A 12,243-nucleotide genomic window follows, 5' to 3' on the forward strand; every position below is an offset into this window, starting at 1 on the left:
AATATTTTCTGTTTTTAATATATAGTACTATTGATTATACTTATATCATAGCATATTTTTATGGGTTTAAATTTTCTAACTTCTGATGTTAGTTATATAATTTTTTTATTACATTAGTTGGGATTGATATCTTCAATTCAGGGCATAAAAGGACTAATACCCGTAATACACTATTTAATAAGCAAATAATTAAAGGTAGGTTCTGCATTAATTATCCTAAAAAAATAGCTTTCTTTCTACAGCTCCATAAATTTACAAAAATAATAAAAAAAAAATATGACTTTATATTTAATATGAATAACCAATTTCCATATGCCTTTGTGATCAGCAAAATTTGGCCGAAATTTTTATAAATATCCAAATCAAATAACAAATTACGGAATCTACCCTGTTTTGCAATGAAATTCGAAAAATACCCAATCCGGTTATCCAATAACCGGATTTGATACAAATGTCCGGTTACCCACTCCCCGGACTCAAAAAAACAAATCCGGTTAATGGTTAACCGGATTTGTGAATTTTGCCTCTCTTTTTTTTTCTTTTTTTGAAAACAGAATTTATTTTATTTTTTGTATTAAAATATTAGAAATGTTGAATATATTTCTTTGAAAATAGATGGAATACAATATAATTTGATTTATTAGAAAGACTGCAACAAATAACCCGGATCAATATTTTTCAGATCGGATTTTTCGCGGCTGTAAGAAAAATTAATATATTTCTTTATGTGTTATTGGAAAAAAAATAAAAATAATTAGATTTTGAGTTATTGATCCCGGTTCAAAAGTCACTTCTAGGTAATTCAGAAAATATTGTGACATTTCTAGTACATTTAATTTATAAAAAGTTGTATCTATTTTGATAATTCTTTTTTAAAAACAATAATTAAATAAATTAAAGTTTTTGATTTTTTTCAAAAATAGATACAACTTTTTATAAATTAAATGTACTAGAAAGATCACAATATTTTCTGGATTACCTAGAAGTGACTTTTGAACCGGGATCAATAACTCAGAATCTAATTTTTTTTTTTCCAATAACACATAAAGAAATATATTAATTTTTCTTACAGCCGCGAAAAATCCGATCTGAAAAATATTAATCCGGGTTATTTGTTGCAGTCTTTCTAATAAATCAAATTATATTGTATTCCATCTATTTTCAAAGAAATATATTCAACATTTCTAATATTTTAATACAAAAAATAAAAAATTCTGTTTTAAAAAAAAAAAAAAAAAAAAGGCAAAATTCACAAATCCGGTTAACCATTAACCGGATTTATTTTTTTGAGTCCGGGGAGTGGGTAACCGAACATTTGTATCAAATCCGGTTATTGGATAACCGGATTGGGTATTTTTCGAATTTCATTGCAAAACAGGATAGATTCCGTAATTTGTTATTTGATTTGGATATTTATAAAAATTTCGGAAAATTTGGCCTAATAACAATGTTCTATATATAGCGTTTGAAAGAATGTTAGCTTACAATTTTGTTAGCTAGCTCAAACTTCTTGTATGCGTTAGCTCACACTGTGTATGCTGGATTAGGGGTGTTCAAACGGTCGGTTCGGTTTAAACCGAACTAAAATAATCAAACCGAACTTAAAACCGAAGTTTGAAAATCCAACCGAACCGACCGAACTAAAATAGCAAACCAAATTAAAACCGAACCATTTAAACCGATTTAAACTTCGGTTTGTTCGGTTGAACCGAACTTTCTCAAAAATCAAAACTCAATACATCTATAATACTCAATTTAAACTTTGGTTTTGATTAATGAACCAATTTAAACTTCGGTTTTGATTAATGAACCAAAATAATACTAGAAGTCTTGATCCTATCAATAAAATCGGTCGGTTCGGTTTAATCGGTTTTGAGAAATCAAAACCGAACCGAACCATTTAAACCGAACTAAGTCACAAAATCAACCGAACCGAACCAATTCAACCGAACAACCGAACCATTTAAACTGAATCTTACCGGTTCGGTTCAAAACCAAATAAACCGAACCATTTGAACATCCCTATGCTGGATTGCCAATTCATACTGCTTTTGTATTATTTTTAAATTGTTTATGGTTGTAATACTATTGATTATACTGGTATTGAGCCCAACTTCTATTGTTAATTATATAAATTTTTTATTAGCATTTACTTGAATTGATATCTTAAATTAATGGGACTAGCTTCCTATTTCTTTCTCAATATATTTAGGGCTTAAAAGGTCTAATGCTAAGGTCAAATAGAGAAAAAGAAACTCTCAAAATACAATGAAATGTGGAGGCAGCATTTGAAGTTAACTGCCAAAAAATATGTTTTCTCTAAGGCCCTGTTCGACAGGTCTTAAAGGAATAGGAATCAAAAGTTTTGAATTGATTTTTACGTATGAAAAAAAAAAATCAGTAACATTTACTCTTCTGCTAAACAGGGCCTAATTATTTCACTTTTTATCCCTTTCAAATAATTGTGGACCATAGTTTAGCAAATATTGATAATTTAAACAGCTAAACTTTTGGCAAATAGCAAGTGTTATTTTAAGTGTTATTGATTCAGCTACAAAAAACATATATCAACACAAAAAAATGTGAATCAATATTATTTTTCGTAAGCGTTTACCAGTATAATAGGAGAAATAACAAAACTGCACCAATCATTGCATAAGAAACAAGTTTAATCTCATTATTACATTAAAGAAGCAAGAAATAAAGCTGATATGGTGTCATTAATCCATTTGGTTTAATGAAAAGTCAATAAAGACCAGCAAACAAAATGAGTCTGTGCTCAAATCATGACACATTCAAGAAATTTTAGAGAATTCTAAACAATGAAATCAGAGAGGGCCAGGAAATGTGCCATTATCCCTTTGTTCATTCCACCTTTCAACCTGAAAATATTGCAATTGCAAAAGTTAACATAAAAGTAACACATCAACAGTGGCATTAAATAAAGCAAATGTGAAACAAGAAACCAGAGGTCTACTTTCTATCAAACAAATAGATTATGATACGTTATACCAGACTGCATCTTTTTATGAGTTACTTTCTAGCACGACCTTTAAAGTTTTATGTGTTATTGTACCAGTGTTGGTTGCAGACAGTATATTGGTAATGTACCAGTTAACATCAAATATTGTATCCTTGTAACAGTTAAATTCAAATATTGGTACACATGCTGGAAGTCTCAGATAAACAAAATCATAACGGTATTGTACCTAAAGCTGGTACAAACAATGATAGGTATGATAAATTTTATGATAAATTTTTGGCACTAACCCATTCGCCGGGACAAAGAGACCTATAATACTTAGCAAATTTCATGCAATCGTCAGAATCTTCTCCCTTTGCATTCACACACCTGCAATTTCCTATCTTAGAATTTGATACAACAATTCAAATTTACCTCAATTTGGCACAACTTTTCACAGAACAGCTCCAAGTACAATTATTCAGAAATATATGAGTTCAACCACAATACAAGGCTTAAATACCATTAACGTTTACTTGCTTTGTGTATTCACTAATTTAGCATTTAAAACTCACAAGTCTCCTTACTATGATACCAGAAAAGTCAAAAGCTCTTCCCTTTTCTTAATCTGAAAATATTACCTTTGAATAGTTTCCGACTTACAGCTTCCTTGCCCAAAAAATACTCAAGGGTACTTTGGGCACTTGAATAACTGTAATTGATTCAACTAGATCCCTCATTATTCAATTTGCCCCATAAAACTATTCCATTTGGTTCAAAATCCATTCAGCATTTCAATTAGCATTGAATTGTACTTTCAGTGGTGCCACCCACATCACTGACTTCATGACATGGCACTCAGAACAGGGGGCAATTTGGTGCAATAGTTCAAGAAGCTGTTCTACTACATGAAAAAGAAAATAGGTAATGAGCAAGAGAGAGAGGGAGATAGAGAGAGAAGAGGAGAGAGAAAGCATACTTGTGGAACTCGACGTAGCGAGTGAAACAGTGGCGTGTTTGGTTTGTGGTAGGAAAACGGAAGTCGGCTGGGGCAGTCTTCAACTCAATCTGAAATTTCAATACAACACTTCTATACTAAATTCACCAGATATGGCCTTGATTTTCTTTATTAACAAATAAACTAATTTGATAATTCTTCATGAATGCATCCTATGTATATTTCACCAAAGTACCTGAATTTACCTATCTATTCTCTTTTATGCATAGGGAGGTGCGAGAAAGTACCTAACTAGGGTATATGTTCCTACGGCTTTGTACTGGTAAATATGAAATTGTGCCTTTACCCTTCTGACAAATAAAGGCAGAACCATAAATTAACCGAACTGTGTCCATCAAGAACTGGGTAAATAGAGAATGCACTCATCCCTGGTAAAACTATAATGTATCTGCTTGGTTCGGTTTAAAACCCGTTAAACCGAGCCAAAGAACTTTTTAAAATCTATCTGCTAAAAAATTAATAAACATAACAAGAAAAAAATGATTATTTATATGATTATAACCCTCTTTCGGTTAAACCAAACAAACTGAAATTTACTTCGGTTTGTTCGGTTCGCTTCTTATACTATTTCGGTTCGGTTTGATTTTTGAAAACCGAATAAAACTTTGGTTAGCCTATTTTAATTCGCTTTGGACCAAAACGAACCGATGAACACCCCTACTCTAGATTAAATTTGATAAAAACAATAATGATAATGAGACAAATTTGGGTATAAAAATAAAAAATCACCGATTTTTATCATATTTTTCGATCAAATAATCATCTTGCAACGCACATAAGTACAGAAAACTATTTTTTTTTTTTTTTTGAAGAAAGACTCGATTTGGTATGATCAGGAAACCCTGGAGTACAAAGAAAGACATCCATAAAAGAAAAAAAATCTAGAAATTCGAAAGGTAAATAGAGAATAAATCGATGAAAGGAATAGGTTTGAAGAATCTTACGTCCGCCATCGCAAGATCTCCCGATTCGTACGAAGAAATGTCAAATATCGGATCCGTGTGCGCCTCTGTTCGTTCTAATTTTATTCTTTCGCTGTGGTTTGACTGAGAGAGAAACGGAGAAAGCGTCAAAGGGATTCTCGATGAATACTGAATCCCTAAAGTAACTCAAAGTTGGAGTTTGTATTAAAACCGTTATATCTGATGTATCACGAATATTAAAGAAGTCCAGTGCAATCAACGTGGGACTTGATTGGCCAAATTCTAATCGAACGGTTCAGATCTCAACACAAAATTTATGTAACTTTAGTGGTCATAGACTTACTGAAATCCCTAAAGTAACCCAAATTTTAGAGTTTAAATCCAAACCGTCCGACAAGAAAACTGGATTGGTCTGAATACGAACAGATCGGACGGCTCCGGTTGAGTACTGCTCTTCTCTCCCTGATTATACTGTAGGATATATTTTCGAGATTGATTGCACGAATGTTAAAGCAAAATAACGGATTGGATCTGTGATAAATATTTCCTGCGTGGGGCAGGATCTCAGGTCACACAAGTGGGATTCAAAATGGGCCGTATGGGCCTTCGTTTTTTCCTTGATATTTTTTCTTATCATTTTATAACTTCTCTATTTTTGGGCTGGGCCATCTGTCTTATTAGGATATTAAGAAGGTGCCTGCCAATGTGTCAAGTTGTATATTTATTTATATTTTCATTCTAGATGGAAAAAGTTTTCAAGTATTTAAATTTTTAGACAAATCAAATTATTTATTATTTCATTCTCATACATATTTCTAATAATTGATTTATATTGATTTGATCGCCATGCGTCATTTATATTTCTACTCGGTAAAAAATGTGTTTCATATATATATACCTAAGATATAATCCATTTCTCTGCATTTAAACTTAAAATATTGCGGGTTTAATTATACACATGTTTTGTGCTTCGCAGTCTAAAAAAAAAAGAATGATTTGAGTTCAAAATTTATAGAATGTTAAAATTATCTTACACATTATATAATTATCTCCTTCTTTTTTTTTTCTTTTTTTTTTTGAAGATATTTATAAATTGATAGATCATATATACATGATTCATCCAATAGTTGCACCAGTAGTTATCAATTTAAGCGTCACAAGACAATAAAAAGAAAATACTTCACTCAGGCCCTTTATGTTCATTCCACATATATACACATACTGATATGAGCCTGACAAGAAGACATAACAGAAAAAATTTGCCAAAACAGCAGCTCTGTCAGTTTATTAAGTTTTTCATAATTCTATAACTCAACATTGATTTGGTTAATTATAAGATCCTTGCCTAGTGTATTTAAAGCATATCCATATATTGTCTCAACTCTTCAACAGAAAACATTGATTTGGTTAATTATTAATTGCTCCATAAATTATTTGACCTAACTTACGATCTGCAGCCTATATATGTAATTGCAATCATTAATTTTGTATCAATTGAGCTGTTGAAATAAAGCTTCCCTTTAAATTAAAGGTTATATATATATATATTACTGTTTAAACTTAGACAACCATAACAAGCATCATGAGAAAATGTCATAACATTAGAAAAATTTATATAAGGTAACAGTAAATTAGGTGTAACATGCATTAAATTTGATAGGCTATATTTCTATGAAGAAAACGACCATGAAACCAACTATTTCTTCTTGTTTTAAATTTAAAATTTGTTATCCTATAGTTGCCAATAATGACTAGGATTGAGTCGTTTCATCAAACATAAATTGTTCATCCAAATACATTCATTTCGGTCAATTATTTAATAAACAAAATGGTGATACTATACCATAAAATTGCAGCATAATCATATCTAACTGCACAAAAATGAGTCCCAAAATAAAAAAAAAGAACAAATTGACAAGAAATTAAATTGATTGATCATACAAGTAGCTCATAAAAATGTAAATGCAGAGAGGTTAAATCAAACCTATAAACAAGACAGGATACACACATTAATTAACTGGATATCTGTGAATGCAGCCATTCCACGGGTTGTTAGAATCTATGGAGGAATCCTTGAGGGCCCGCAAGACGACGCTACACGCCTTGAACCCGGTACCAAAGGCCAGCATCCAGACGCAGTCCCCTTTCCTGACACGCTGCTTTCCTTCAAGGTAGGCCAGCTCATAGAATACCAGGCTACTCGAGGTATTCCCGAACCGGTGCAGCGTCATGCGTGCCGGCTCCATCACATTGTGCTCCAACTTCAGGTTCTTTGCCATTGCGTCAATCACCGCCTTCCCACCTGCGTGGATTAATATGTGATCAAAGGCCTTCGTGAAGTCTGGGACATGAGATGCGATCGCCTTTTTGTTACCTGTCATGTAGAACCATCCCGCCTTGAGTACGTACCTAGCCTGGTGTTATTAAGCCAGAATAAGAAAAAATATCAAAATTATTTTTAATACTTATTCAGATTTAAATTTTGCCGATTTTCTACAGCCACATCACCAATATGAAATCATTTCATGTGCAATAGGGAAAGCAAAGTGTATATGATGAGTAATTTTGACTGTTTCTGATCCCCTTGAAATTTATCAATATGAGCAACGAATTGGAAAAAGAAAACATACAATTTCACAAATAGGAAGAACTTTGGGTGCAAGTATGCTAACGTGATGTTTGATCCCAACAGCCGCAACACGAACAAGGTCTTTGCTGAGGGAAACACCGAGATTACCATCTGCATCCTCCATCTGGTAACCGGCCTTATATGCAGAATCATCAGTACCATGGTGGGTCCGTAGTGTCCGGAGAATTTCCATCTTGGCTGAGTCCCGTTTCACGGGGTCACTAGTGAGAAGGACAGCTGCCGAGCCAACACGAAAAATGCAGTTTGGCACAAGCATGTTTCGATCATTGCCAGAGTACCAGTTGATGCCATTGCTCTCAGTCACCGCCACAAGGGCGTATCTGCAAATATTGATTAATTTTTCACTGACACAAATTGGTTGGTTTAGTTTGAAATTAGAATAACAGTAACAAAGATAGCCAATTTGATTTATTAACTATGTTAGTTCTTTCTTTACCCCGGTTTTCGACATAGAAGGCGGTAAGCAAGATCTATGCATGTTGTGCCCCCACTACAGCCCATTCCAGACAGATTATAGGTCTTAACTGACTCGGGAAATCGGAACCGCTTGACAAGCATAGATGTAAGTGATGGGGAAGGTGAAAACATGCTACAAGCCACAATGAGATGTGATATTTTCCGAGGCGACACGTCAGTCTTGGACAGGAGGGAGGAAACGGCAGCGAAAAGGCCTTCCTCGGCTTCTTGAATGGCGAAGGGATGCTTCGAGGGAAGACAATGCGGCGGTTGAAAGTGGTAAGGCGGAGTTGTTGTCTCTATGCTTAGGCCTGACTTACGGAAGATGGAACTCATGAAAGCGGTACTCTCAGGATTGAAACGACGGGATCTCAAGCATATGTACTCGAAACCATCGAGTGTGCAACGATGGTTGGGATCAGGAAGGTGACAACTGTAATCAAGGAGTATGATGGGGAGGCGGCGGCGACACCATAAGCACCAAATGATGGAGATGGTGGCTATAGCAAGTAGTAGTAATGGGATGGACAGATTGTGAAATTGGACAAGTTTTTGAAGAGTAGTCATCATGGATAAAATTCTCTTTTTTAATTAATTAGTTGTATATACCAGAGGCTTGATTTCCTATTTCTATTATTGTATATGACAGAGAAAAATTATATATATATAACAAATATGGCATCCGATCGACATGAGAGCTTAACTTGCAATTAATTTGGCAAGTACTAATAATTATTTTGTGACATATGCATTATTAGCTGTGATACCGCACAGGATGTGACTAGCTTTCAGCCAAGCCAAATTTTGCATGAGCATGTCTTAGATACATGATGTACCTTAAAACAGACAATTTAGAACTCATTCTATGTGATACGGTACCTCACTGTTGTCCGTAGTGATGTGATCCTCTTCCTCTAGATAGTTTTTGGAAATTTTTTTTTTTTTATAGGTAGGAAATCACTGTTTCTGGATGGTCCAAAATTAAAGCAGTGATTTTGTATATATTTTAAAAAACAGTTAAAAGTTTATAAAAAATACAAAAATTTAGTCTCCAAATATATTTTTAATATAAATATATTGAGCATTTCATATTGACAATTTGAACTTTAAAAATTGAGATAGAGAATATGAAACATGAAAGGAATGAGACATTTGAACACTCCTATAAATATATATGGTTAAATGAAAATATACATCGCTTTATATTGAGTGATTGATATAGTTTCACAAAGATTTTATTTATATGGTGCATCGTGTAGATAAATTGCGGTTGCATATATAAGAAATACATGTAGTACCTAGATCATCAATTAATCTATGTAGAGCAATGGTGCAATGTAGATCAATTAATAGTTGAGGCAAGTTTCTTCATATTAATCAATGACACCGTATAACAAATACTCATATATACAGATACTTTATGTTCATTTCACATGTAGTACCTCACTCAGGCCCTTTATGTTCATTCCACATATATACAGATACTCATATGTATTGGCCTGAGAAGAGTACATATACAGGAAAAATTTCGCCGAACATGAGATCTCTCAGCCGAAATTTTTATTTATACCATAATCACAAAAAAAATACCAAATGACCCTACATTCTCGGGAATTCGAGAAATATCTAAACCGTCAAACTGTTCTACAACCTCAAAGATTGGGACGCCAATTGACCCTGCGGCCTCAGTCAAGAGACCTTCAAATAAAATAGCGGCCCCATTTTTAGTTTCAGAAATTTTATTAAGACATAAACTAAGAACTAAAAAAACCTTGTTTTTTGTGTCACACCTGGCAGTTCCAGTTTTGGGTTTATAAAACAGGGTTTTAAACTAAAAATTTCTCTGTGCCACTTAAAAAAAAATGGGTCTTCTAATTTTTTTTTTAGACCTTTAGACTAGGGCTGCATGATTAGCATCTCCTAGTTTTTGGAGTCATAGAGACGTTTGACGGCCCGGGTATTTTTAGAATTATCCAGAAACTAGGGTATTTTGATTTATTAATTTTGGGTTTATGGTATATATATAAATTTCGGCTCTGTCAGTTTATGAAGTTTTCATAGTTCTATAACTCAACAGTAGAATCCTTGCCTATCAATTACTTCATATAAAATAGAAAAATGAATATAAAATAACTTTACTGTTGGTCAACAATAGGATCCTTGCCTATGAATTCCACATACCTAGATACCCACATCAATTAATTAACCGGAATCTTAAAGAGACCTAGTGTATTTAAAGCATATCCATATATTGTCTCAACTCTCAACTGAAAACATTGATGTGGTTAATTATTAATTGCTCCACAGAGAAAATAATTATTTGACTTAATTAATTTAGGTACGATCTGCAGCCTATACGTACATGGAACCGCAATCATGATTTAGGTATCATGTCTATATATAAGAATTATGTTCCTTAAAAAATATAAATATTTTAATTTGGTAATTATGAATTCAGTTTTCTTCCAATTATTAATTTTTTTATCAAATAAACCGCCAATGATTGACAGGGACAGATTCAAACGGAAATTGCTCAGAGATTTTAGACTAATGATGTACCTGGGCCCTGGCAAGTGATATTGACTTAGCTGGATAAAGTGATGATATTTAAAAGGTTGGGAAAATTTCCAGTGTATCCATACAAACTTTTGAAATAGCCAATTTACTCATAGAAATCTCATAATATCCAATATTCTCATTAAAACTTGACATTCTTTCCTCTATCCCCATTTATTTTATTATTTTAAAAGTTAAATTGACAAATCTGTCCTTCTAATTTTCTTCCTTCACCGTGAAACTCATCTATACATGCCTTGACTTTTATTCATGCTTCCATTGCCACGTGGAAACCGCATAGGGATTGCAAGCGGACCAGAGAAGAAAATGATTCTTCAAGTCGCAGTATGAAGGTGACTCCGAATTCCTTCTCTGGATGAAATGGCGAGATCCGCCGGGTAGTTTCTGAGAGACATAACTACATTGCTGCCATGCTCTCTGTGGAATGGCAAGATCCGCCGGGTAGTTTGGGTGAATGGAAGAAAAGGTGGGTGTGAAATTATGAGGATGACCAAGGTAGAAACAGAGTGTGGACAGGGGGAGGGTGTGCAACTCAGAGAGCATCAATAGGCGTGCGACACGAAGGTGTGAATATAAGGGACGTCAGTTTGTACCAAAAACTTGTTTTTTGTGTCACACCTGGCAATGCAAGTTTTGGCTTTATACAACAGGACTTTAAACTAAAAATTTCTCTATGTCACTTAAAAAAAAATGGGTCTTCTAATTTATTTGGAGACCACTAGAGCTGCATGATTAGTGGTCCCTAGTTTTTGGAGTCGTAAAGATGTTTGACGGCCCGGATATTTTTATAATTCTCCATAAACTAGGGTATTTTGGTTTATTAATTTTGGGTTTATGGTATATATATAAATTTCGGCTCTGTCAGCTTATGAAGTTTTAATAGTTCTATAACTCAACAGTAGAATCCTTGCCTATCAATTATTTCATATTACTACTAGAATCGTAACTTATATATAGCAAGGGGAGCACCTGTTTGTTGCAAGGTAGAGACAGTCCTTGCAACAGAAATGACGTTTAACCAGGACTCGAACTTGTTGCAAGGATAGTCCCATGCAACATCTATCGCATGCAAATGTATGATATGCAACCATGCAACTGTTTTATACCTCTCCTTGCAACTACATTTTGAAGGTAAGATATTATAATTTATTGGAGGTCCATGCAACAGCTCAAAATCATTGCCTTGCAACTAAACCACATGGAAGATACTGTATGGGAGGGAATTAAATTGAGTGATTTGTATGGGAGGCGGTTTGGATTTCCAAAAAAAATTGAAGAGGATGCGCAGAGAGACAGAGAGGAGAAGCTGCGAACTTTCCAGAGAAGGAACACGGGAAAATAAAAGATGAAAAAGCCGGAGTTGACAAGTGGGACCCAGTTGCCATAGAGACATCTTTAATATATAATATTGATGATCATTAAATGGAGGTATCCATTGTAATCATGACAACACATTTTTTTATCGGACGGCTCAGATTTATATATGTGAAAATTAATTAATGTATGCATTGCAAATAATATGAAAAAACTTAAAAAAAAAAATCAATTTTTTTACGATTATCAAATTTATAGAATTTCATCATTATTTGTCCCTTCAACATGGTCAAAGTCGAATTTTATGAATTACATGTAAATCGAAATACAAGTGAACTATTTA

At 33.6% G+C, this 12,243-nt stretch overlaps 1 protein-coding gene and 1 pseudogene across 2 annotated transcripts; both read right to left on the reverse strand.

Annotated features, from left to right (window-relative positions):
* Positions 1-2,629: 2,629 nt before the first annotated feature.
* Positions 2,630-5,058, reverse strand: LOC144560768 (cytochrome c oxidase subunit 6b-2-like). The gene is made up of 4 exons (XM_078310017.1): positions 4,925-5,058; positions 3,942-4,030; positions 3,271-3,352; positions 2,630-2,882 (listed from the first exon to the last, which is right to left on the reverse strand). Exons 1-4 carry the CDS (start codon positions 4,931-4,933, stop codon positions 2,829-2,831), a joined length of 234 nt encoding a protein of 77 aa, XP_078166143.1. The 5' UTR covers positions 4,934-5,058; the 3' UTR covers positions 2,630-2,828.
* Positions 5,059-6,833: 1,775 nt separating this feature from the next.
* LOC144560242 (3-ketoacyl-CoA synthase 13 pseudogene) lies at positions 6,834-8,604 on the reverse strand (annotated as a pseudogene). Its single transcript, XR_013513350.1, has 3 exons — positions 7,990-8,604; positions 7,534-7,873; positions 6,834-7,317 (listed from the first exon to the last, which is right to left on the reverse strand). The product of XR_013513350.1 is annotated as a 3-ketoacyl-CoA synthase 13 pseudogene (transcript).
* Between the last annotated feature and the right edge of the window lie 3,639 nt (positions 8,605-12,243).

The sequence above is a fragment of the Carex rostrata genome, chromosome 10 (assembly GCF_964058835.1).
Source record: "Carex rostrata chromosome 10, lpCarRost1.2, whole genome shotgun sequence".
Lineage (NCBI taxonomy): Eukaryota > Viridiplantae > Streptophyta > Magnoliopsida > Poales > Cyperaceae > Carex > Carex rostrata.

Excerpts from the sequence above, each read along its gene's own strand:
- LOC144560768 (XM_078310017.1), bottom strand. Across the intron at positions 3,353-3,941 it reads CGCTACGTCGAGTTCCACAA|GTGTGTGAATGCAAAGGGAG; the intron begins GTATGCTTTCTC and ends AGGAAATTGCAG. Across the intron at positions 2,883-3,270 it reads CTCTTTGTCCCGGCGAATGG|GTTGAAAGGTGGAATGAACA; the intron begins GTTAGTGCCAAA and ends CAATATTTTCAG.